Here is a 26,995-nt window from a genome sequence, read left to right as displayed (position 1 = left end):
TCAAGAAAGTTGGACCTTACCATTTGCAATTACATTATTGAGAGGGGATATGAAAAAGACGCTACATTTTTGATCTTCCTCATCCGTATATTTCAGGATCCATAGCTCGTACGGCTCACTCCCTGAAAAAACCGGCACAAAGAGAGTGAATTTCAGTATAAAGCTTCAACTATAGCATACGTATACAACAGCGGTTTTCTACACGGCAAAATATTCTTGTGCTAATTGGTACTCAGCTGTGGTACACATTACAGAGCGAATGTACAAGAATACTAAGAAGAAACAGAAGCAAGCGAAGAGTTCAGTGTTCTCTCTTGGTGTTCGTCTACCTTCGTGCTGTAACACGTTTCAATGTCAGATGTTTTCGGCGTTCAATCTTAACATAAACAAAAACTCCTGCGCTTTGAGTGCAAATAAGATTTTATTGACCACACAATTGACTAGCCTCTTCCTTTGTATAATGACTGATGAAAGAAGCATCAGCCATATTGGCATATTGTAGAACCAAAAATGGTTTATATTCGCCTAACAAACACGCCTATATGCTCATTCCAGCGCAAACCAGTTCTTCCAGTTATTCATTTCTAATACGTATGCTCTGAAGTTTGCTATACGTATGCTCTAAAGTCTGCTGCTCACGTCAGCTGTGTAAATGGGAAATTTTCAGAAGCAGTAGAGCTTATACCATACAAAAGCGATAATTCTACAGTGTTCGTTTCAATTAGAAAGTTTTACACAGGCATATATTGTTATATATAACCAGCATTTATTTTAGTGTAACATGTCGTACGAATAAAGGAACAGTTCATATTCTCGATTGATTTCTTAAGTACGTTATATGAACCGAATCAGCATAAGCAGTAGCCCTTTATGCGCTTTGATGTACCTAGTAACATAGCGTTAGAACTCAGCAGCAGGCTTCCGGAATAATATTTAGTGCACTTGTCAACCCGTCATGGCCAATTTTAGCAAATACGAGTTTAAATTATGTACTCTCTATATATATTTTGCTATTGGTGTACGCTACTTTTAACAAATAGCAACTTGGGGATATTTTAGGCAAGCACAACTGGGGGACAACTTGGGTGACGTTGAAGACGACCGATATTTGTACGGGTGGAAAGGTTCGGATGAGTCGCAGCCTATACAATACCATTCTTCGGCCTAGCCTTTTTTTAAACACAGTTGGTGCTTGTGGTATGCAAGAAAGGATTTTTGACAGACACGCGGAATTACCTCGTCTTGCTATTATTTAACTTTCGGCTATAGGTTGTAATGGTGGTGGTGTTTTACCTTTTGCCGTAAAGTCTGCAGCACTGAATGTGCATTCTTTCACAATGCCGCAAAGACAGCTGCAAATCCTTCGCTTTCTAGGGAGGGCGAGGGGCTATTATCTCACTAATTGAAGAAGACAATTTTTCCTGCATGTATGTGCCCAGGTATGAGGTTTAGAAATTTGGTTCATAGGTGCCCCATCGGCCGTGTCGATAGCCGCTACTGTTCGAATCAGTGCCTAAAACTCACACAGACAAACGTTTTTGCGTGATTGTGGCAAAAATGTTTTCATTGGTCGCAGTAACGAAAAGCGGTCGCCCCCGTGTAATGAAAACGGTACTGTGCAAGGAAGTGCGCGACTTTATCTTATCGGTTTTTGTTTTGTTTGAGCACGCGTAAATTGCCAGGTACACATTGGCTGTGATGGCAAAATAAACAAGTAGTTTAAACGATTAGTTTTGTGAGCAAATGACAGCCGTTTCATCTTGTGAAAAAATGTAGTAGAAGCATAGTCTAAGTACACTGTAACCACAACGTTTAGCATAAACTACCCAATATCGATCCCACTATCACAGAGAGGGCAGTATTTATGCTCTTCGCTATAAAAATCAAAAGTTATATGCATTACAGCCGCATACACGGCGCGAAATCTTTACAATTTTTAGATATTTTCAATATTTTTTAATTGCGAAAAAGTTACAGCAGAAAGTGTTTAAGGAAAAATATGGGCAGTGTAGTAGGTATATAAAATAAAAGGTTAATTCTAATTATAAATCACGCAGTCTCGACTGACAGAAACCAATGGACACAAACAGCCTTAGTTGGTTGGACAAGGCGCAGATATATTGCACATGACAGTAACCCCATAGGTATACAAGAAAACAAAGCAAAAACAACCTTAACCTCTGGAAATCGGGAATTACAGTACGAAAAAACCGCCCCCACACCACACCACCCTTTGGATGGTCTACGGAAAGGCTTCATAGCTTGGCCTACCCCTCTACCAGTTCTCGTGTGGAGGAGTCAGCGTGGAATTAAGGAGGTAGAATTGACGTAGCTGTCACAATGCATTGTCACCCAATGGCGCCGTTCGTAATAGAAGTTGTAGCTGAAGTGCTACTCCGTGGTATGCCTAAACCGCTGGAGGCACCGCCTGGAACCGCCTAGCGGAGGTTCATGATGAGATGACATTAAGCGAGGTCCTCGTGGCAAATATTATGGCCATGGCTTTCCGGAGCATGCAGGAAGACGACGGAGATGCTGAGCGCATAGCTCGCGCTCAGAGCTAGCGTTTCGCGGCACGAGGCTCGCCCCTCGTGCAGTTCAACACCAAACGATCGTCCTGGCTTCAACGCAAATAAATTCTCTTCTTCTGTTTGTTCACGACAAGCTTCATTTCTCCGTTTCTGCCACGACTTGGCTCAAAACCTTCCAAATTCGCAGGCAAGGCTGCTAATGCGCCATTACGCGGTGTGGTACGGACCAGTACTGTACCTGCACGACATTTTAAACAATCACGAAGGAAGCAAATGGGATGATACCGGTGGAGTCTAATTCATCACCAGACCATTACTACCCAGAGGGGATCGCTGCGCCCCCTTGGGTACGTCTTTTGGGCACCTATAGGCGGCATCTAGTCGTGTCGTGGTGGTTCGATTATGGCTTTCAGTAGTGGCTTGGACGGTTATCCCACTGGTCGATGGCAATGGCACATACGGAGTATTGCAAGTACTTCAAGTTTGGTAGAATTCAATGTTTTTAATATGTGTGGGTCAGCGTTACCAGATTTGGTGATTTGTCGTTTAGCTGGCGCCTTTTCGAGAGTCATGGCGATCAATATTTGAGTAGGGCGACTTGCCTACTTGCTTTCGCCTTTGGCATTGAAGAAGTATGTATTTCGGAGCCCCTTCGATATCCCACTTTCCACAAAGGAGGCCTTACATGACCTTTAATTACATTTCAGTCGCTGAGCAAACTGAAAAAACAGAACAAAACGAACTTTTAGGCCGATGATGGTTGTTTGGCAGTCTAGAATAGGTTTAAATACAGCGCACTTCACGAAAGAAACTGAAATTTGCCTTGTTCTCTTTACTATCCGGCACCTGACGTTGTATAACAAGAGGGAAAGCCTTCAGGCAACGTCATCAGTTTAAAGTAAACTGTTGCCGTAGTTCACGGTCGCTTGAGATGTCATACAGAGTAGTGGGAAGTGTGGATGATTTTGTATACTAGGCACGGGAATATAAACAGGCAGCGAAGTTGGTAAAACTCGGTGTGGAGCAAACACCCATTCTAAGTCATTGTTACTCTTTGAATGCTTCCACGAAACCTGCATATTTTAACTATTTTGTGGACAGTAATCAACCGCTGTGACATTCCCATACCCAGAAAGACGAAAAAAATTGGCAACATGGCTTTCTACTTCTAGGAATTTGTGCATTTCTTCCGCGACGGCAGTCTGAAATTACGCAATATCGTCAGCTTGCTGACAATGTTGCCTTTTCTGACTCTTTTTGTTGAAACATTCACTGAAAGGTGAAAACTTCTTCGGCAAATTTTTACAATTTCCCGGAGAGTGTTCCTTCTAAGAACCTGGAAACAATAGCGTAAGCTTCCTTCTTTGCAGTCGCTCCCCGAGACTGCTGTCACGAGTTCTGGCTATCTATTGGTATGCACAATCCGCGAGGACAAATTACACGAGCAACGCAAATCTTTTCAGGCATTTTCGAATCTATTGGCACTAGCTGTTAGTAGTTGTTGTCTTAGATGTTTTGCATGCAGGCTGCTTGCGCTGGTAGAATTCAAACAGATGAAACCGGAACAAAATGATCATGCAGACGGCAAAACAGCAAAGCTGCCTCGGCATGTATTGATGGCAAGATTTGTTAAATTAGTAATATTCATGAAATTTCGCGATGGGAATTAATTCTGCTCGAACACATTCACTCTATCGTTGTACCGGGATAGAATGCACGGTTTCGCTGTTGGATCAAGGGATTGCTACAACGTATTGAAGCATTGTTTCGACGATGTTTTATATTGCTGTCTCTTTCTTGGACCTTGGTACTGCAAACCTGCAATTAATGGGACCTGTTGGGGTTGCGGCATGGCTTATTACCAAACACTAGGCCGGTGTGTACTTGTACGCCAGAGGTCACGCGAGGGATTTCTCATACGATGAAAAACTTTTCGACATCTTTAGGTATAGAAATATTACCTTCTACGAATTATAATTTTTTATTAACTCATTTCCGACATAAATACGTACATGTTGTTATACCCTCGAGGCGTGGAAACAAGAGACTCATATGTATCGTGGAGCACTTCCTCCTGGCGAGTATTGGGCTTTCCACTTCTGGTTTGAAAGATGCTGGCAAAAGCTGCCTATATCACATTGACGGTTTGTATTCTGCTTTATGCTTGTGGACTGTTAAAGAGTCTCTATCCAATACAGAAGCAGTGCAGTCTGTGTCTAGCACGACCTAATGTAAATACAGTGCTGGAGTTCTTGTTGTAAACGAACAAACCCTGCTGTGGCAACATTTGAAGCACATTAAACTTCTTGGTTTCCGTGGTAGATTTACGCGCACATAGAAGTGCCCTTTTTGAATATTCATCACATCTAGCCTTTTCTCTATCCTTCTGTGTATTTTTAAAGCTCCGTTGTTTTGCAACATGCATGAATACCATCTGGCCATGTGTGCATCTTTGTACCCTTAATGCAGCTACTTCACTATTTCTATTTTCTTATGTTGCACCAGCTTCAAGACTCTGCCTTTGCATGTAAGCCAGCTTTTGAAACTTCCTTCATAGGCTGAAATGCAGAAGAACGTCTGCTTAGTACATTTTTGCCATTTTGTCAAACAAAAATAAACAAAAAAATGTGCGTTCAAACCGTCAGTCATTGTTCACGCTTGCATAACTGCTGGTGGTTTGTTAAACACAAATCAGTTCAGCGGATGCGCCAAGGGAATTGAGAATGGGAAATCACTAAATTGAGCAGCCCTTCATTTTTTTGCCATTCGAAGACCCCTTTCTTCGTGGCTAGAACAGCAACATTCATACGCGGCATTCTGAAAGACGACCACCGCAGCCAATTTCCTTTTTTTAGGTTTATTGGCGCCAATAAAGGCTTACATTAAAACCCTTGTTATGGTATTGTGTTGCAAATTGTGCTCGATCCTGAGGAATAATAGCTACTAAAGTGCCTTGATTGAAGGAGCAATGGCAGCAGTGGAGAGGCTGAGATTCCGAAGGGTGCGGCGGTAATGTCAGTGATGGTCATGACATGCATTTGGACTACATGAATGGACACTGAGATAAAGGGCAAGGACATCTATGGTCTACTCTATCATGACAGCACACTCGATAAGGCTCAAAATCCTAGTCTGCTGTGTTCCTAGCCATTGTGAAATAGCAGGAAACGAGGCTGCTGATAGGGAGGCCGCTGCTGCTGCCCTTCGTAGAAATGTGGACATTGTGTCAGTGTCTTACTGAGGCCTCAAATCGCGCATTAAAATAAAACTCCGGTAACTCTGGCACTGGGAGACACAGACAGAAAACAAACTTCATGAAAAGAAACCAGAAATAGGCAGACACATAACAGAAAAACTACACAGATGTGTAGACGTTGCTCCTTGTCGTTTAAGAATAGGGCACACACATGTCACACATGAGTATCTTCTGAACAAAACACAACCGCCAAGATGTGATAAAGGTGGGGAATTTCTTTCTGTACTCCATATTCTATGTGAATGTAAGGTACTCGAAAGACAAAGACAGAGAAACTTCGGCAATCTGCACACACGATGCATACCTCTACAACCGGCACACTTTCTCTCTGATGAAGCAATAATCAGTTACAAAAAGTTTTGGACAACTTGGCAGAGGTTGATTTTTAAAGAAACATTTCTTATCGCACATGACCCCAGGTTGTCCTTCAGTATTCAGGACACTGCTGAGGTACTTTTCTGTGACACTCAGGAGTCTCATCCTCTCTTTGCTAGGCAAAAAGTGTATCAGAGGCACCCTGATTTTTATTCCAAGTCTTTTTCTACTCTCTCAACTCCTTTATTACCTTTTTACTGACAATCATTGGCTCTACACAGCTATTTCACATATTCATCTTTTAACAAAAGCATACAGTGTATAGCTGAACTGCGACACAACGCACTCTTTTTTTGGCGCTCTTTGGCCTCGAAGCCCTCGGGCCATTAAACACAATCTTTCTCATCGCTTGACACAACACAACGCAAACACTTCCAACAACTATACAGAAAAACACATCCCGTTTCAAAAACATACTTTGTAGGAGACAGACCATGTTTTCCATCAAGTGTGTTTTTATGTTTCGCACTGATGTCAAGTTTTTAAATTTAGTTGGTTATCATGCATCATGACAACCTAGCCCTTTACACCAGACATCTTCAATACCTCGTGTTTCACTTCTTTTTTTTTACTGAAATGCTTTACTTTTGCTTCCATGTCCCTCAAATGGACTAACAATCCTTTGGCGCTTTTTTGCATCAGTCGGCCTTGAGCCATAAAAATCCAAACATCATCGTCTATGGTCTACGATAAGTCAGAGGGCGAAGTGCAGCGCAATAACTTGCGTGAGTGGCGTCAGGTGGTAGAGAACTTTGGATACCATATTACGTTGCGAACTGAGCATTTTTAAATAAAAATGACATACTTGCGAAGGTTCTTCGCTTTGCCTGAGCCAGCCCCTCGTGCTCATGAAGAGAGATAAAAAATATACGGGTATATAGAAACTATGCAACAAAAGAGACGCAAAAGTAGAAACTCGGTAAACTTCCCTTAAAAAACCGCTGTTTAAATAAAATGTACATGCTTGCAATCTAAGACGTGAATGCAGTTCGGAACACACCATGCAACCAACCGCATCAAAAATCAGTAACCTTGGCTGACAGCCCCCGAAAACATGCATTGTTGTTTGCGAACAGTGATATAATTAAATTTAAACCCAATAAATGAATATATTTCAGGTTCTCTATTTTAAGGCCGTTTGTGCTCCCTGTAGAAAGACTGCATTGAATCTAATAAATGATTTTTACATCCCCACTAGACAGTGGACTGATCCTGTGGACACTATTTGCATTCATAACATTCTCCAGCGTTTATCTCGCATTTCTTCCCCTTTGCTTTTACTCTCCCATTCCAAAACAGAGTGGTTAGATATAAGTTTTTGATGATGACGCCTCTTTCCTTTCCTTTGATTGCCTCTCTCTATATGGGTAAAAGTTTAGCACAGTCACTTGCTTGTGAATTGCACTGCTGGTGGAGGCTCGCAAGGCGCGTACTTAACGATGTGTCGTTGCCGCCATCGCACTGTCCACTTTCCACAACAACGCGTTACGAAATGGACCTCAGTCACTTCAATTTAGGAACATTTTCACTGCAGCAGCTACAGCATGCGGCAGCTGTTTTGTTGAGTGCGCCAGTAATGCTTTCGTGTTGTTAAGGTTATTACGGCATTTGGGGCGAATGTTCTGCACAAAATGCGACCTCAAGATTTTAAACGCTTTTCAAAAATGCACAAAAAATTCGCACATACAGTTTGGTTGTACCTTAACGAGATGTCACTACAACGAGGTTGCTTGTAGATTGTAATTAGGCACACGCTTTTGCTGCCAAATGTCACGGTGAAAACAAGTAAAATTATGTGAGAGCTAATTCTTTATTCGGTAGCACCGCAGTGCAGTTGACTGGTGGTCATTTCGGCATAACACCAAGCACGACCTCTGCAAGGGCGAGCCCTTCTGCTTTAGGGCACGATATACAGTAGCGCACAGGCCTTGCTGTTTAAGCTTTGGAATTCCTACTGGTAAATGGTCATTGTTGATTTCCGCATAATAGACGAGTTATTTCGCAACGGGAGAATTTATTTTTACAAATAGTCAAGGTTGCTATTAAGCTAAATTTACCGTGAAACTAGTGCTGCCCTTTTCTGCGAAATTGAGTTGTGCGGATGCATAACAACTGTCACTTCAGTAACGATAACCGGCGTAAGATTGTTCCAAATGCTTGTATCGGCTTCTTTCCCTGGGATGCCTTGAAACAGGTTTGATATCCAAAGTAACACGTTTGGGCGAGACTTCAAGAAGAAATCTAAATAGTACGTTTTGCTAAGAATACCCTGGAAGGAGAAACTTGTTAAAAAAATTCTGAGAAAATCAAGTGAAAAAGGACTAAGAATATGTCAAAAAGTTGTTTTTCGCTGTTGTGAGGGGCACAGAGTAAGCTCTATACTTTCTATTCATTTTGGGCCATTTTTAGGTACGTTTTCCTCGGCATCTAAAAAAGTTATCTGAATAAACCACATGCCATTTTCTTTGAAATTTTGTCCTGTTTTAATGGTACGAGCTGTAGCAGAGGTATTGAGGTCGAAGATAAACTAAATGTCTCATTTGTGTTTGTTGGATAGTACCCCAATTTTGGTATTATTTGCATATTAAGCGTTGTGTAACAAAGAACCGTCACGTGCCTAGTTTAAGTTCGGTTGAAGTATTTGCCAGTTGCGACAACATCAGTATATGGCAGAAAAAAAATTAACCGGGCTTCCTAAAGATATAGAAAATAAAGGTACCTATGTCAGAAAAAGATGTTGTTTAGAGATAATTGCGTTCAAAATAAGGAAATAGGTGAAAACAATACACAAAGAAAACATCTCCAAACAATATTTGGAGATGTATTGAAGCGAATAAGACAAAGGGTGTAGTGAACATCAGAGGGTACCGAATGAGTGATAGAAAAATGTCCTTGGGCCGACAATGCGAGGAGAGAAACGATTAGTCAACGCTTCACATTTCGTTCTCATGTGCAATACGTCCCGCGGTATGCGTCCCGTCACTCTACAAACAGCCCACTAGGGCCACAACACGACGAGGGATCCATCTTGAGTCGATATTTGCGATGCGGTTGTGCCCTTGGCTTCCGCCCCCGGCTACCGCAGGCTCTCGACTCCTCATCGAGAGCTCCGAAGCTTCCATTCCAAGTACAAACGCCGGGGTTCTGCGCGCCAAAGCAGGAGCATCCTTAACAGCGTGACTTGGCCCAGCCGGGTTGTGGCCATCTGGTCTAGCTGTATCATATGTGCCTGACTCTTCAGGCGCGCAAACAACTCCCGAGAGTGCTGGAGTGACTCCTCCGTGCCCTTCAAACGAACACTTTCCTTCCACCTCACCAGAACTCACATTTCGGCTCCTACCTGTTTCTCCCCGGAGTGCCGCTTCTGCAAGTACCCAGGGACACTCTACCACATTGTACGAGGCTGCGAAGAAGTCTAACTTCCCGGCAACAATCCCTATCTTACCCATAAGCTTTGGGAGAGAAGCTAGGCCAGCTCCGCCCTCGAGGTTCAGTGTCAGCTGCTCGAGAGGGCTGTAGATGCGGCCCGAGCTCAAGGTGTCCTGGTTTAAGGAAACAACCTGGAAGACTCCATGTTATTTTTTCTCAATAAGGAAAGATTATTCCCTCTCTCAGAAAGCGTCAGAGTAGATTATGGCTAGAGTTACTGGAATATGGCTGCCTGAGGCCCGAAGCTGATGATGATAATGATACCCTCAAAGCTTTTGGCCAGTACGTACAAGGGGGATTGGCCAGGGCTAAATCAATTGCTGAAATTGGCGAGGACCAGAAATACAACACTACTGCCGCGCGATCTACTGCCCCCTTCTTTCTTCTCTTCGAAGGCTTGGCCTCGTAAAAGGGACGCAACCTTTCAATGGTGCGCCGGCCATCTTTACATGTGTGATTTTTAAGGGCTTGGCTCTGGCTATGTTAAAGAATAAAAGAGGGGTGGAAAGTTGACAAAGTATTTTATGGAGTGATTATATTTTAGACGCACCTCGTCAGTACAAGAGCATACAGAGTTAGTGTTCCAAAACTACGCCATTTGAAGGACAGGAAATCCACCAGGCCACAGATGCAACACGTTATATTAGATATCAGGCCTGTGTAACGAAGTTGCTAGAAAAAGAAAGAGGAAACCCTGCCCAGCACCACGCTAAATAAATATAGCTTTGGAATTCCACTTTACAATAAAGCCACCGTACTTTTCTTTGGGTAAAAAGAAAGGCTGGATGTGATTCTAACGTAATGAATACCGAACGAGACGCCTCATCAACTTTGTTGCTGAAAATATTTTTAGGTGCGGAGTACCTTAGGATCGCGCAATGTGCGTCACTTCCATGCGCATGGCATTTAAAATCGAAAAAAATTCACACAGGCACCGGCAGGATTTGAGCCTGTGTCTGGTAGACCAGAAAGAGTTAGTGTCAGTGGTCTTACCCATTGGGCGGTGTCCGTGCGTTAGTACCCGAGAGTCAAACGCCTTACTCCCTCGCCTCGTAACGGAGCGGAGTACTTTGGACCTCCCAATGTCCGTAGGTGTAGGATTAAGGGATAAGAAGAGAGGGGTGTGGGTCAGGGAACAAACGCGTGTTAAGGACATATTAGTAGAAATTAAGAAGAAGAAATGGATGTGGGCAGGGCATGTAATGCGAAGGCAGGATAACCATTGGTCATTAAGGGTAACAGAGTGGATCCCTAGAGAAGGCAAGCGTTGGAGGGGGTGGCAGAAAGTTAGATGGGCGCATAAGATCAAGATGTTTGCGGGGATAAATTGGTCGCAGTTAGCGCACGACCGGGGTAATTGGAGAATAATTCGAGAGGCCTTTGCCCTGCAGTGGGCGTAGATAGGCTGTGATGATGACGATGATGAATGTCCGTCCGTGTTCATCCGTGCGCGCACTACCATCAAGCGAAAATCAAGCGAAATTTTATTTCAGCCATGACTTGCGGTTTCATTTAGGCAATGATGAAGGTGCAACTAACGGTTCAAATATTACGGTTGAAATAGAATGACGGTGGGGGGGCAAATCTGATGTCACTCGGGGCGAACCTTAAATGTCGTTTCGAGTCCCTGGACTCCGCACTTTCGCCATTTTCCACGGAGTGGAGATGCTGCCAGTTTTTTGTAATAAATACCAAGGCAGCTTGTTTTCTAAGTAGCTAGATTTATTGAAAATGATATGAGCTGCATATCACCTGAAACAGTCTGTTTCTTCGGTTTAAACGCATTTTATCAGAACGGCAAAAAGAGAAAACAGGTGGTCGAAAGGTTTGTATGGTAGCTGTGCTGTCAGTAATTAGAGCAAAAAATCGTAACATAATAAGTAGTAGCCTTTCATATGTGAAATACCAACGCTTATGCGCATAGGTCGGTCGCATCACTCACGAGTTCACTCACACACCCAACACTCACCTCTCTTAAGGGCGTGGTGCGTGAGCCTCACCATCGTTTTGAACTGGCGAGTGTAAGTGCGAGCCCCACGCGCAATGAACCATGCTCACCAGTCGCGAGTGCAAGCGCCACTCGCGGCAAGCCCCACTCACCACTCGCGTGTGAGAGAGCAATTTGTAGGGAGCCTCGCTCACCACTCGCGATTGCACTTGGACTACTCCCGCCATTTTCAGGGCTTAGCGAAATGAGTGCCATTATTGGACTAGTACTCGCTATTGGCTATTTGTCGCAGGATCTGCTCGCTGGGATGGTCGTTAGTGGCGGGATTGCTTTCAGTTTCGGAAATATTTCTACACTGAGATACTGCTATGGGGTACTGTGGTATTCATTCTCTGGTGGCGTGTTGAGTTAGGAATATTATTTGAATGGCCTCCTGATGCCGTAATGAATTAATACTGCTCGGTTTCACGATTTATGGAGAGTCTGCTGGGCACCCTGGCGTGCGAGGGGAGTCGATGAGTGGTGAGTCCGAGGGCGAGGGAGTGCAAATGGTGACGGCGAATGGTAAGAGCGAGTTTGTACGAGTGGTGATGACAAGCGATGAGCGTGAGCGCAAGTGAGTGCGAGTGGTCCCCGCAAGGGGTCAGCGTGAGCGTGAGTGGGTGCGAGTGGTGGAATCGAGTAGTGAGCGTAAGTGTGTGTGAGTGCGAGTGGTGAGGGTGACTTGTGACCATGAGTGAGAGTGATTGCGGGAGAAAAATAAATTTCTCTATGTGAGTGTGAGTGAGTGTCATCCAGTTTTGCCGAGGTATGCTTATACGTTTTATCTGATTGTAGGTAGCACAATTCACCACTTCAGAGAACAGCGTTCTTATCGTAGCTAAGTGAAGTATTTACTGGTATGATAACTCCGAGGAGCCACAGTAGAAGTTATGAGCACAAAGTTATTGTTTAAGCAATTCGTTTTAATGAAGGTATATTGGCCATAGCAATGTCCTGCCAGTTGTTTTCTCGTTTGACATTTCTCTTATCACACTGAAATTAGTAAACCAACTGATCCAAAGATTCTAAGTAAAATAAAGCTGATTGCGGCGCAATATCTAGCAATATAAGCATTTCATCACACATTTGACACTGAAATGTGGGGATTGCTGGGATTAACACGATGAGTATTTTCCACAAACATTATGTGGTAAGATTTTTAACGCCTATTGTATCATTTTAACTTGCAAAGTAGATAAAGGCAGTAAGGATGCACATGAGTATGTCCCCGCTGAGAAGAGAAAGTAGTACATAGTTGATTTGATCCAAATAGTACGAACATCCGACCAACCCTTTTCTCTTTCTCCATTTTAAATTGCTCAAATTTTACCAGCAATGCTTCAGACCATCCTACAAAGCTCTACGTCGCGCCAACGTCTCACCGCGGCTGCAAATTCGTAATGACAAAGGTCAAATTAATGAGAGAGAGAGAGAGAAAGGACCTTTATTGATTCTTCCTCCGAGAAAGGTGCGGGTCAGGCCCCGCAGGGCTTCGCCGCACCTCGTCTAACTACCTGCGCTAGGTAGCGGGCGGAGCCCGAGGCGTCGCGCCCGGCCGGCCGCGAGGGTTACTCGGATGGCCGTCCGCTCGGCCCCCGCGGGGGCCAGGAGGCGAGGGGCGCTGGCTTTCCTTTTGCCGTTGCAGCGCCAGAGCTGCCTCGAGCCGCTGGACGGCCCTGAGCTGGTTGCCGTGCTCCGGGGAGCCGATAAACTCGCGAATGTCCGGCGGGAGGCGGTCACCTCCGTCGCGCGCGCACTGTTCGTCGCAGCCCGACATGATGTGGGCCAGGTCCGCGGGCACTCGCGCACACACACAGCACTCGGTCCGCTCGTAGAGTTCCGGGTACACGTGGCGCGCCAGCGCCGGCGTGAGCACGGTCTCGGTTTGTAACTGCCGCAGGAGCACCGCCTCCTCCCGTGACAGGCCGGGGTGTGGAGGCGGAAAAGTCCCTCTTTCGCGTCTGTACCACCGGAGCACTTCGACGTAGGCGACGAGGGGCTCCCCTGCGTCTTCGTCGTGGTCGTCGTCTGCTTCCTCCCCGGAGTCTTCCGGGGTTCGGTCGCGGCGGTGGGGGCGCGGTCCGGCACGTGGCGAGGACTCGGGCCGCGGCGTCCGCCTCTTCGTTGCGATTGTGGTGGCCGTTGGGCAGCTCCCGGCCCGCGTGGGCCGAGAACCACCGGATGCTCGTGATGTTGGCGGCCCCTCCCGGATCCGAGAGAGGAGCCGCGCGGTGCTCCTGCATACCGAGCCCCTCCGAAGTTGGAGATCGCCGACTTGGAGTCGTTGAGGACGGTCCGCGTGCCGGGCAGGGTTAGGGCTAAGGCGATCGCCGCCTCCTCGGCCTGCCGGGCGGTCGCGGCCCGCACGCTCCCAGCGTTCAACAGGTCTCCCGAGGTGGCCTTCAGGACCACCGCCACGAAGGTGTCGGCCCGCTCGCGGTGCTTGGCCGCGTCCACGAACACCGCCCCTCGTGCTCGTTGTACGTTCTGGCGAGCGCGCGCGCCCGCGCCGACCGGCGTACGACGTTTCGCTCCGGCTCCACGTTCCTCGGGAGCGGAGGCACTACGATACGGCGTGCTATGTCGTCTCGCAGCGGGACCAGCTCGTCTTCCGCCGCGGGACCGAGGGGCGGGCGGAGGCCCACCCGTTGCAGGATTTTTCGCGCGGTCGTGGTGCTGCCCAGGCGCTCCCGCTGCGATACGCGCTGCGCTCCGCCAGGGTGTTGTGGACTCCAAGGGACAGGAGGGCGGCGTTGCTCGTGCCGTTCAGGAGGCTCAGGGCCGCCCGGTAGGACTTGCGGATGGCAGCGTCGATGCGCTCCCGTTGTTGCGCCTTCCACTGGTGAAAAGCGCCCACGTAAACCACGTGGCTCACCACGAAGGCCTGCAGCAGTCGGAGGAGGCTGGCCTCGCGCATCCCTTCGAACGCGTGGAGATCCGCTTCACGAAGCGCGTGGCTATGCCCATCTTCGTGATCATCTTCTCGATCGTGGTGCCGTTGCCGCGGTTCGCGTCCACGTGCATGCCCAGGACTCGAACGCTGGGGACCGTCGGAATGGCCGTGCCGTCTGCCGCTCGTACGACGATGTTGCATTCCGCCTCCGCGGTGGCGCGCTTTCGATACCGGCCCTGCGGGGCCAGGATCAGCAGCTGCGATTTTTGCGGCGAGCACCGCAGACCCGTGCCCGCCAGGCCGGCCTCGATGGTGCGTACCGCCTCCTGCAGCGTCAATTCGATGTGGCCGTCACTGCCGCCCGTGACCCACAGGGTGATGTCGTCGGCGTAGATCGAGTACCGGACGTCCGGGAGCTCGTCCAGGCGCCGGGCCACGCCGATCGTCACCAGGTTGAACAGGAGCGGCGAGATGACCGAGCCCTGCGGGGCGCCGGTGCTTCCGAGCTCGCGCTCCTCCAGTTGCGTGCCCCCGACCTCCAGCCGCGCCGTGCGGCGGGACAGGAAGGCTCGGATGTAGTCGTAGCACCTGCGCCCCAGGCCGAGGCGCGACACCTGGGCGAGGATCGCAGAGTGCCGCACCTTATCGAAGGCGCTCTGCAAGTCCAGGCTCAGGATCGCTCGGTTGTCCGCTGTGGGCCCCTCCGGGAGCGCCAGCACCTCGTGTTGCAGCAGCAGCATGGCGTCCTGCGTGCCGAGCCTCGCGCGGAAGCCCAGCATCGCGTCGGGATACAGCTCGTTGTCCTCCAGGAACCGCTGCCACCGGGCGTTCAAGACGTGCTCCAGCACCTTGCCCACGCACGACGTGAGTGAGATGGGGCGCAGGTTCTCGATGCCCGGCGGCTTGTTCGGTTTGGGAAGCAGGATGGTCTTGGCCTTCTTCCACTGCTTGGGATGGCTGCCCGATCTCCAGCACTCGTTTAAGTACTTGGTCAGCGTCACCACCGCCGCGTCGTTCAGGTTGCGCAGCGCCTTGTTGGTCGCGCGATCCGGGCCCACGGCCGAGTGGCAGTTCAGGGAGCGGGTCGCCTGGCGGACCTCCCAATCCTCGATGTCCCGGTCGAGGGCGGCGTTCGGCGGCCCGGCGTAGTCGGCATGCGTTTCGTGAGGGGTGCCGGGAGGTACTGTTCATTCAGACGCTTGTGCACCTCCACTTCCCCCAGCTTCTTGCTCGCGGTGTACAGGATCTGCGCCATGCGGTGACGGTGATACTCCTTGCTCTTGCTCTCGTCCATCAGGTGCCGCAGCAGCTTCCAGGTGCCGCCCCGGTGGAGCTGCCTGTCTGCTTCGCCGCAAAGCTCGTACCACTGTTGCGCGCACAGCTGGCGGCTGTATTTCTCGATCTCCCGGCCGAGCACCGCCACGCGCTTGCGCAGCGCGCGGTTGTGAAGTTGGCGCCTACAGCGCAGCTGCAGCGACCGCCGCGCCTCGAGCAGGTGCGCGAGGCGGGGATCCATGCGCGGCGTGTCCTCCGTCGTCTCGATCGTCGCCGTCGCCCCCTCGGCTGCGGCCACGAGACCCTCCGTCCACTCCTCGATGTTCTCGATCTCGCCCAGCTCCGCTTCCCGGAACCGGTGCCAGTCGGTCAGGCGGTGCTGGACACGGCCAGCGCTGCCGCCATCCACGTCGTCGCCGGAGCGGAGCGGCACCGTCACCTCGACGATGTAGTGGTCGCTTCCCAGGTTGTGGCCCGTGTTCCTCCACCGCGCCGTCCTGCCGCCCGGCAGGAGCACGAAGGAAAGGTCCGGGTTGGTGTCCCGGGCCGTCGACGTGCCGATGCGCGTCGGGTGCGACGGGTCCGTGAGCAGCACGTAACCGGCCTCGGCGGCGTCTTCCAGCAGGCTTCTGCCCTTGGCCGACGTCGCCGTGTACCCGAGCTCCCGGTGCTGGGCGTGGAAGTCGCCGCACACGACGACCGCCGCGTCCCTCTGCCCGGAGACGGTGTTGCGAGCCTTGTGCAGCAGCACCCGGAACTTTTGCTGGTGGTGCTGCGGGTTGCTGTATACGTTCACGACGAGGACGGCGTTGCCCGTCGCCCGCTTCTTCCGTCTGCCCGTGACTATTGCCAGTTCGGTCGCACAGTGCTCGATGGAACTGCCGCGGCCGCCCAGGAAATTCTCGTGTTTGACGAAGGCGATGCCCTTGCGGACGAACGTGCACACTCCTTGCGCCGCGAGTTACATGGGTAATAACGCGTTTACAACAACAAAACTGCACAACCATAATTTTGCTTTTTGAGCGACTTTTCGCCTGGGATTTCTTTCACGGCTTTCGCTGATAATTCTACTGTGTCTTTGGCGTGCTTTTCCACTGCTACCGAATCAAGCGTTTAAAGATTTTCGTTTGGTGAATTTATCGCTAATGTTCATCTAGTGTTCTAGAATCGCTAGTGTTCAATCTATTTTTCTTGCTGCAAAGAAAGCTCCAAGGGTATATGTGTCTTTCATGTGCGAGGCGTTTTATAGAGTGAGGTGAGGAAATAATCCTAAAAGACTATGCCATCGGAGTTTCATTTGTCCGATGATAATGATTGCGGCAGCGCAGTTGTGAAACACACCGCAATATTTGATTTCTTTACCAGTGGAATTAGGGACTTGGACTTGAGCTCATCCCAAGCTCTTAGAGCTTCGAGAAGCATGCCTTTTCCCAATGCTTGTGAAATTATTATCTAAAGTTGTTAAAATGTTGGAAAGACATGTACATTTTTTTTGCCCGTCGAAGACCCGTTATATCAGAGCCGACGTTATCAAGAATTCTCAGGAGTAAATAGCTGTAGCTGTATGTGCAGTCTTCAACAATGACAGGCGTCTACTTTCAAAACAATCAGGATTTTGTTATTTCTTTTCCTCAAATTCTATCTCATCTCTACATGGTGTGATTAATTGCTTCACTGGCCACGTACCCTCAAATAAAAAATAGGATGTTAGTACAATCTCATGAGTGAGGCTGAAGGATTGCGTTGTATTAGATATGGGAAGCGGTGCCATTTGCAAAAATTGTTTGGTGTTTATGCAGATTTTATTGCATTATAAAGCGGTAGAAGTTAACATGCGAACTTAATTTGGTGAGTAAACTTTCGCTGGCCGTGGAATTGCGAACAAAACTATTATTAAAAATATTGTGATGAAAACAGAGGAAATCCGCAAAATGTACGCCATAAATAATAAGAGTGGGTGGTGATTTGAAAGTAAAATTTGCAATGAGGGCATCAGCTTGCGTTTCTAAGGCTCTTAATTGGCATGATATGCGCAATAACAGCTCATAAACAGTGCACTCCTAGATTTAAATTTCTGTACTCCGTCTTAGAAAATAATTTTAAACGCTGAATTTATTTGTGGTTTATTATGAGCAAATTTATATTATTGCCTGCACTAGAAAGTTACCTTATATATTTAGGCGCAATATAAAAACAGCACTAATTTGTATGATACCATGCCACTGTTACTGTGCGGATAACTATGCTGGGTACAAAGAGCGTAATACTTTTTATTCCTTCTGCACCGTTCATACTAGGTATTTTCACGTTATCCTATTTTCACACATATCTCTACACGCGGATGGAAGTTTGCTGTTACACAACAGCACCGGCTATTCCCCTATCCTTTCGAGTGTCCGTTTAGAGGGTATGCAATATAGTTACCTGTTAAACAGTAGACCTGGTATTTTGTGACCTGCACATAGATAATCGATCAGTGACTGGCTTATACGCCGGAATGTATTTCCTGCCACACTTTAACCTTTTCAATGGGTCCGTTTATGTAAACCACGGGGATCTCTTTACTGCTACGGCATAGAATGTGCATATCGGCAACCTTTGAGTAATCATGAAACATTGCACGTTTGATCCGCGATACTGCTCCCTTGTATATTGAGGAAGTCACTGTCTACACCGGAAACGCAAACGAACTATGAAATCATTATATATAAGCTTCCGGATATATAAAAACCTAATACAATATAAGATAAAACTTCGAAAAGGGGACATCAATAAAAATAAAAGGTAGATGTAATAAAATGCGGTTTAATTCAAAAAACAACAAAGCCATGTATGTAGCCAACTACAAACTGCTGTTACAGATATAAAACAAAGCATATTAAAGAGTAAGGACTCCCTAGCCACTTTCTGTCAGTTTTTCTGTGATGCCACGTGATTTTGTTCGTGCGAATGCAGTCGACAACTCAAGCCACCACCATAAGTAGGACTGGTAGATTTTAACGGGGCCTCTTGGGTTCTTTGATGGTATAACTTGAATGATGACGCGCAGTTAAAACACTGATAAAAATGATTTCAGTGGCACCACACAACACGTCACTCCTGCCCATAATACATTGCTACAGCATAAACTGTTGACGTATTTATTATTTGTTGCATTTTATGGTTAAAAAAGCGTCTGGTATGGCTTGAATATAGCCGAGTTAGCAACCTAAGTTAAGTTCTTTTAAATTGCCTTCATGGACCCTTTAACTATTAGATATCAGCTTAAAGCGGAAGAACCCTCTCTGTGAGACAGCAGAAAATACTAGTGTGAAGTCATGTCTTTAGTGACCAATTTTGTATTTTAGTTTGTCCTAAAAAAATGAAGTTTTAAGATAGTTCGGCTTCCTTGCTAATCAAACTGTTTCTGCTGGTGCGAAGACCTACTAGAGGCTTGGCCTTGCTTGCTCTTTTTTTGTGTGCGGAGTTAATCAATAAAATGACAATGTAAATTTACAAGCACAGTGATTTTGCCTCAAATTGAGCAGCCCTGTCCCGGAAGGATGGAGAGTGTAGAAACTTGGCCATTTACAAATCATCGACAAGACAGCAGCCTATTTTAAATGGCTGCGAAGTTTGCTTCAGTGATAGGTTAAACATGCCAATTGAAGATGTATACCTAAATGAACGCTCCAAAGAAACCTATTGTGCTTTGTAGGATTGGCTGGAGTTTCATGGTATGCTCTATATATTCTTTGACGCACAATTTTTTGAGGTGGTTCGTCCTCTTTGAGAACGCTGTTTAGGGTTGGGAATTTCCGGTACCGCTGTTTTTATGTACGCCGTACTGCACATTCGGAATAATTGAAAGCTGATGTAGTTAGAAAAAGGATAGTAGTTAAGAGCGTTAAGTGCAGCTAACCAGCTTATTGATAGCAGACAAACATCAAAACATTAACAGTTATTTGTAAGTATACTGAAGGTCGCATACGTGAAGGTCGCATACTTGATAAGCTACATTTTTAATAGTAAGTTATTGGGGTATTTAACTCCCATTTTTCTGCATTCAACCAAAAACTGAAACAAAAAAACAGTTTTCCGAATGAGTTCGTAATTGATCGTAATGTATTTTGTAAGTCTATACAAGTGCGAAGACAAGAATGGCATGGCACTATGCGTGACAAACCAACGAATAACAAAAACAAATCTGCACACCGAAATCTCTTGCTGAAAGGAGCAGTGCCTGAATGACGGTCTTATTGATGCAGAAAAGCCCAGAGGAAACTTGAAAATGCGAAGATTTGAAATTTTGCAGAAAATTTCTGTCATGATGTATGGACTGAATGTCACCGTAGTTATGCAATTTGTTTACACTAGCGAAAAAATTGAGATATTGTGTTTTCGGAACTTGCTAAATTTTTCGCTCACCCTGGCCTGTGGTAAACACAGCTGGCCTATGGATAAGTAGGCAGCTTCCTACAAAAGAAACGACAGCGAACAAGTGCATGCTGTCACGTGTTATATGATTTGTGAAACGTACTACGTTCAAACGTTTTGTAGCAACCACGGTAATGTGGACGGAAAAGTAACACGTTACGGACGTATACCTTTACACTTGTTACCAAGCGGCCTAATGCAACAGTAGACTCCACGGTTTGAAATTAGTCCATTGGCTCGTTTATAAGTTGCATGTTACAAGTGCGTTAGCTGAAAGAGAAAAATTTAATTAGCATCCTCCCCGAACCTTACCATTAAAGAGTGACGAAGTCCGAAACCCCAATCATATGCCGTTTCACGAGAATGATGAAAAAAAAATTGTGGCTATGCAATGTCAGGGTGCGACAGACATGCCGCGGTGCCCAGAAAAGAGGTATTTAGCTTGCACATCGCAGTATGGTCATATTCGGGAAAGATGTAGGTGGAAAGTTTTACCTTCTTTATCAGAGACTTGCATCGATGTTGGTGGCTTTTTGCGATTGGAGGAGAGGGTCCACTCGTCGACAAATTTTCCGTAAAAAGTTTTGAGGACGCTGGAATATCAGAGATCAGACGTAAAAAGGAACAATTTTTGCCGCAATTCTTAGCACAAATTTTTAGATGTGTGGGCAGAGAGTATACGACAATGACCTTACATCCACAATCATCGCACTTTAAATATCACAGTAAATAAAAAAAGACCCAGTGTCCCATGGGGTGAGATACAAATGTAGCGGTACTACATACAGGCATCTTTGAAAGCTCTGCCCAAATAAAAACAACTCCAAAAAAGGGTTTTTGAGAAAGCCGGCCGGCATACCGCCATTGTACTTTCTGGGGCCACAAAAAGGCACGGAGACACAATTCAGGGAGATGTGCACCATCGTTAATTTGGGAAAAACAGGTTTCCACAGAAATGAGCGACTGCTGGAGCCAACGTTCTCCAGGATTTGTCTTTTTTCTATTGGCAGTGAGTAAGCGACTCGACACAGTAACTCCACAGGAGTCCTAACGAAGCCGTTTTTGACTAGGTGACACCCCCGCCATTGCAACGTCTCGGCGGCTTCAAAAAGGCTCGTCATCTTACTACTGGATTGCATTGTGAAGATAGCTTTGAGACTTAAGCTACAACGTCACCTAATGGGTGCCATTTTTCGCAATTCATAAATGAGCTCAAAAGTATGATTTCAAACGTCGGTGTAGGGGAGATTCGAAAGTAAATTCCTTGCAGAGGCACTGATTGTCGGTATAAGTAGAATCGCGATAAACGGAAATCGCTTAAACGGAATTGCCGCCTAAACGGAACAGTTGCGTGGAATTTGGTTGGTTTTGTATTCAGATAACGTAACAAAACTCTCGGTAATCGGAACTAATATTTCCGTATCACCGTGTAACCGAAACCGGAAATGGAACTTCTTGGGAAATCCACTGGCATGAGAATCAGCTTTTCACGGTTCCGGCTGTTTCGTTCTTGTTTTTTTTTTCTTCTTCCATGCTTTTTTAGCCTTGTTGGCCTCGTAAGCCTCGTCTCGTAAGTGGTTAGCCGTGTTAGCGCAACGAATGGAACATCGCAGTTCTTGTTGTAGTCGTTCGGTCACGATTCTAGACGCCGAGGCTACAGGACTCACCTCCTGTCGCCTCGTTCGTGCCATCTTTGTGCTATTCGTCCTTGATTACCACGTTGCTGTCTTCTAAATTCGGTGGCTCGTAAGCACTCGCGCAGTTGAGGCCTCTAGCCTCTGTGAAGATGCAGTTGCAAGGACTAAAAAAAAATAATTCACGGTTTTTGTAGTGCACAGCGACTCATTGTTGCCAAATCAATTTTGTGAATGCTGTGCCTATGCTTTTTGTAGTTTTCTTGCTTTCTGAAAACTATCAGCTAACGTCCTTTTACAGTGGTTAGAGTCCAATAAAATTTCCTTAGAAGTGTGTACGCACATAAATTTGCACCTTAGAAGATCTCCCTCAGTAAACGGAACTCCTGTTAAACGGAACTAATTTTTCCGGTCTCTTGAAGTTACATTTATCGAGAGTCTACTGTATTTTTCTTGTTACGTCGACAATCATAATTTGGCTGATATAACATGCGAGGGTGCAATATTCTAAACATCCGAAATACTTGGCCACACCATTCGCTACAGCTAAATACATTTTCACCAAAACTCATGAATAAAAACGGGAAAGTCAGGGCAATAAGAATCAAGTGTGAGATAAATTTCACAACTTGGGGTGTCCATTTCCAAAGGAGTTCTTAGCAGTGTTAACAATAGTAAACTATGGGTAGTTTTATTGTTTGGAACATTTTGTCGTAATCTTCATTGCACAGCCCGGTATCAACAGAGCTTTTTCGGAGGTTTTGCCGATATATGTAACATCTACGGCTTGTCAAACTGTTAACCACAGGCAATCCAAATGGCTTCTGTGGTGAACTCAAAAGAAAATTTAACTTCACCGAGCAGGGGTTGAATTCAAGTAACACACGGTTATTGACGACATTCTTGGTCTCCTTGCCGCCCATGCAATATATCAATTTTCTAATTTTCGTGCTGCTCCTACACCTGTTGCAGCTGAAAGTGCCATGCCCTTTCGTCGTGAATATAGTGCCGTAAAATAAACGTCGTAAAAGCAAACACAGAATAAACAAAGAGCATGCGTCGTTTTTACAATTAATGCAGGGTTGTCGAAAGTAAATATATGTGCGAAAACCGCCCTTCCACGTCAGTGGCACAGCTAAAGGCGACAAAAATTATGCATCCATGTCATTGCGCATGTTTAACCTCAGATCATTTTTGTTCAAAAAACAAGGCCATCTTTATTTCTAATTAAACCAATCCGGCAAATTCCCAAACTTTCTGGTGTTTTTACTCAGTGCCTGACGTCAAACAAAAAAGCCTATAGTGAAACAACTCCCATTTTTACAATGTCATTCCTCACCAAATGAGACACGCCGACAGTGCTAGCTCTAAAAAGTTCACTTGTCACTTGTTCCTCTACTAGACTTATGCGTGCACCTAAAGAGGAGCTGCCAGTATGCAGAAAAAATTAGAGTCCAACGATCCGTGTGTCGGCAGAAAACCCGGAGAAAATGTTTGAGCTCCATGGGGCTGCACAAAAACAAAGCTGTTTGGGCACTCAGGTCTGCACAGGTGCTTTGAAGACAAGACGCAAGCATTTATCACAGATATCCCAACTGCTAGATTGTGTTTGCGGATCTCTCTTCACTTCCACTTATTCGCCTTCGTCATGATTACTTGGATTATTCAACACGGGTAGTTAACCATTTCGTTGCGAAACCAAAACCGCTACCTAACTTTCTCCGGAAATATTTCTTCGGCTTCCTTCCCTTTTTTCAGGGGGGTGGTTCTTCTTCAGTGTGCCGCGCAGGGCTGTATCTTACAGCCTCTAACGCTGCTGTTGATGTACCTCGCACGCGTGCTTCTTATGAGGCCTGCGATGAACAAACCGCAGCTTATGCGCGCATTACCTCCTCTGAGCATGAGGCTGGTGGCGTCTAAACGGCGTGATTATCAGCAGCACCACCCTGGCTGCACAAACCGCGAATGTAAACGTGATGGTTGAAGGAGACGACATGATTAGGACCCTTCCGTGTCATGTTCCGGCGGAGAAAAAACAAACATCCGCCATGAAAATATGCAGGTGGCGATGTAGGCGTACACACACAAGTGTAAGGCTTGTGTAAAGCAAGTGTACAACAACTCACAGTTTTATATAAAGGGATGATGAATTTCGCCAACCAGCAATAAGAAAAAAATGGGAATTCCTTTATGACTGCAGCAGTGAGAACTGTACAAAAAATAAAGTACATACCGACAAAACACCTACACGTGGATGATACAAGATGCACTGTAAAAGAGTATATTTCTATAAAGCCAAATAATACAGTTTTCATTCATTCATTCATTCAAATTTATTTACTTTTGTCCGAGTATTTCTCTTTGCTCGTTTTGTGTACTATTACATTATGTAGCATCCCTAGTAGACACAGGGAAATTCCTTGCACCCATGTGTCATATAAATCTGATGTTTAGCTCCTTCGGCCCGAGTGACATCAGTGTACAAAAATGTACAAAACTTTATAAAAATTGACTACAGTGTCCTAGATTACGCCCCCATTTCTATTCAGCTATAATCGCGTTGTTCAATACGACCTACACAAAAAATTAGCTGAATTTTTCGGCCGATGACGCGCTGAAAATATATATTGCCGTGAACCGTGCATTGGGTTTGTTTATTTTTTTTTGCTTTTGCCGCCCGGCTGCGCCGGTCTGTGTTATCGGTGTTGCGTGTGCCAAGGTAGTCGCGTGTGCCGTTCTTCCTTTCTGTGCCGCATGTGTTATCTCTTCTGATAGGGAGAGCGTTCCGAACTAACGCGAACAGCCTAGAATAATCTTCGCTGATCTACAGTGTTCTGGATAGAATTTGACTATTCCAGAAACCCTCGCGCCGAGTGATGAATTCCCGCGGAGCAGATGCCACGGCATTCGAATCGTCGACACCAGTCTACGCACGTCACTTTGTTGACTGCTGTTTCGCCGCCTGTATATTCTTTGAGTTGTTAGGGGAGCACAAAAAGGCACCAATAAACTTGCTTTTTCTTCAAGACAGCTGCGTCGTCTTTGGCTACGTGACAATATTTAGGGATCAAGGCGTTAGCAATATTATTATACGTGCATTTCATAAATCAAGCATTGAAACTTGATCCTGTGTACCTCTACAAAACATTTGTACCAGAAATAGGTTACAAAACATTTTGTTGACAAAAAAGCAATACTAGAAGCGTGAAAGCTTAATTTCGGACTAGGAGCAATCTAGAAAGCCTGCCAGCTGGAATCGCAATATATTATAAACTTGTTTATAAAATTGCAGTTTAGCTGTCCAAGCCTTAGGATAATATGAAAAGAAGCACTGAAGCGCCTAAGAAAGCAGAGACTTTTTCATCCTTTGGGTTATGAGAGGAACCAATAACATAGCTTAATCATTGCTTATAACGTATGAAAATTTCCGAAAAATATAATAATTGTGACAGACATAAATTTATTGCTTGATATCTGCCAAACCATTGCCTATAGCACAAATTTTGCAAGAGCGTTAGGTTCCCACACAAAAGCATTTACGGTATCATTATATTTATTTCTTAAACACCATTTTTCACTCATTCCGTTCTCTGTACCATCATTTGACGTGAACAAACAGAAGTCCTGCCTGTAACAGAAACAGTAAGACTTGTAGCCAACCTAATGACGCTTTCCTGGTTTTTGTAGACGTTGCTGCCCTCTTGCAAGCTCTCTCACCAAGGGAATCAGTACCTATTAGGGCTTTAACAGATATTGGTAGGAGTACACGGCAATACGCTAGTTTACAAGAACGCTCTACCAGGTATTGCATACAATGGCGTGTTAACAAAGCTTAACTCCGCTTTTAGGCTTCAACTAATTTTTGTTGGGAAAGCTGCTTAGCTTTTTTGCTGATATGATGCTTCATTTACCATGTAGACCACAGAAGCGACGATTTTGAAGTTATGGGTAGAAGGTAGAACCAAAATCAGAGTTGAAGCGCAAGGATATACATAGCCAAGATTAAAAATGGCCATTCTACAGTTGTTATATTCAGCTTCACGGTTTTACGTAGCTGAAACCACCACAGTGGCACTTCTCTGCTTTCTAACACTTTATAAAGTCTGAAACCGTTGGCATCGATACGAAAGAAAGTAATCTATGAGGTTTTTTCCCACTTTCTGGTACTGTAACATTGCCATGTTCAAAGACAACTTTTTTCAGAACTTCAGTTTAAATACTGTACATTTTTCTCCAACTTTCAAAGCTTAGAAATAATGGCGCACTTTCAAATAACGTTACTTTAACCCTAATTCTGCCTTTGCAATACACAAACATGTTCCCTTACAGGAAGGGAATTTTCGTACAAAAAAATACTTGGGCTGCCCTTAGAAAAAAATGCATTTCCACAGTTGTCTTTCATTTATTTTCGCAGTTACACATAGATGTTTTGAATCATAAGTAAACTTCCAGCGGAGCCCAGATAGTAAACCAACCAATTCCACAAAGAATACTGATTTTATTCGTCATTTTTTTACTTGTAATAAATTTGATGGGATTTCAGCTTGTGACACGAAGTCTAGATGTACAGAATCGGTAGTCGCATCAAGATAAGAACAAAACCCCAAAGAATGAACACGGATATTTTTTCCGGCTGTCCGCTTTAGTACCCAGGCTTTTTGGACATCAGTTTCCCTCAAAACCTTTTGGTTAGCACGTGTGGTGTTTCATATTTCATTTTATACCTTCTTGAAAGATATTCATAAATTGTTCTAATATGACACGTATGTACCCTCATAATGTTGCCAGAAATAGTAATGCTTTGTGTGGTCTATTAAAGGTATTCTATCTACATGTTTGTGTTCTACAAATATTCAGTGACTATCCCATGACATAACCAAGTTAGGGCTCCGGCACGTATAAGTGCAAGTGTTTTTACTTACACAACACCGCCTTCTAACCATGCTTCTATGGCATGGTAGTCGACTGTAGAAATATCTTCTTTTACAAGTCGAGCGCAGGTTTTCATCCTGTTCTGTCCAGAGTAAATCTCGCTTGTGTCTGTGGCTAAGTAAAGATAAAGTGCTTCTTTAGTATTTAAAACCTGTATACAAGAAAGAGAAAAGATAATTTTGAAACGAAAAATTGCTGTCAATGTCGTTTTAACAACACTAAATAATTACCTAAATAAACATTTACACTCAAGGTGTTCGGCAT

The 26,995-nt window shown here is 45.6% G+C and overlaps 1 protein-coding gene across 1 annotated transcript; it reads right to left on the bottom strand.

Annotated features, from left to right (window-relative positions):
- Window positions 1-26,836, bottom strand: LOC144142933 (uncharacterized). The gene is made up of 3 exons (XM_077674763.1): window positions 26,722-26,836; window positions 20,661-20,758; window positions 1-122 (listed from the first exon to the last, which is right to left on the bottom strand). The coding sequence occupies exons 1-3, from the start codon at window positions 26,805-26,807 to the stop codon at window positions 1-3; spliced, it is 306 nt and encodes a 101-aa protein (XP_077530889.1). The 5' UTR covers window positions 26,808-26,836.
- Between the last annotated feature and the right edge of the window lie 159 nt (window positions 26,837-26,995).

This window comes from Haemaphysalis longicornis, unplaced genomic scaffold (assembly GCF_048455015.1).
Source record: "Haemaphysalis longicornis isolate Haplotype H1 unplaced genomic scaffold, Haemaphysalis longicornis Haplotype H1 scaffold_6, whole genome shotgun sequence".
Classification (NCBI taxonomy): Eukaryota; Metazoa; Arthropoda; class Arachnida; order Ixodida; family Ixodidae; genus Haemaphysalis; species Haemaphysalis longicornis.
The sequence above is the reverse complement of the archived record's forward strand: the minus strand, read 5'-3'. Positions and strand labels throughout refer to the sequence as shown.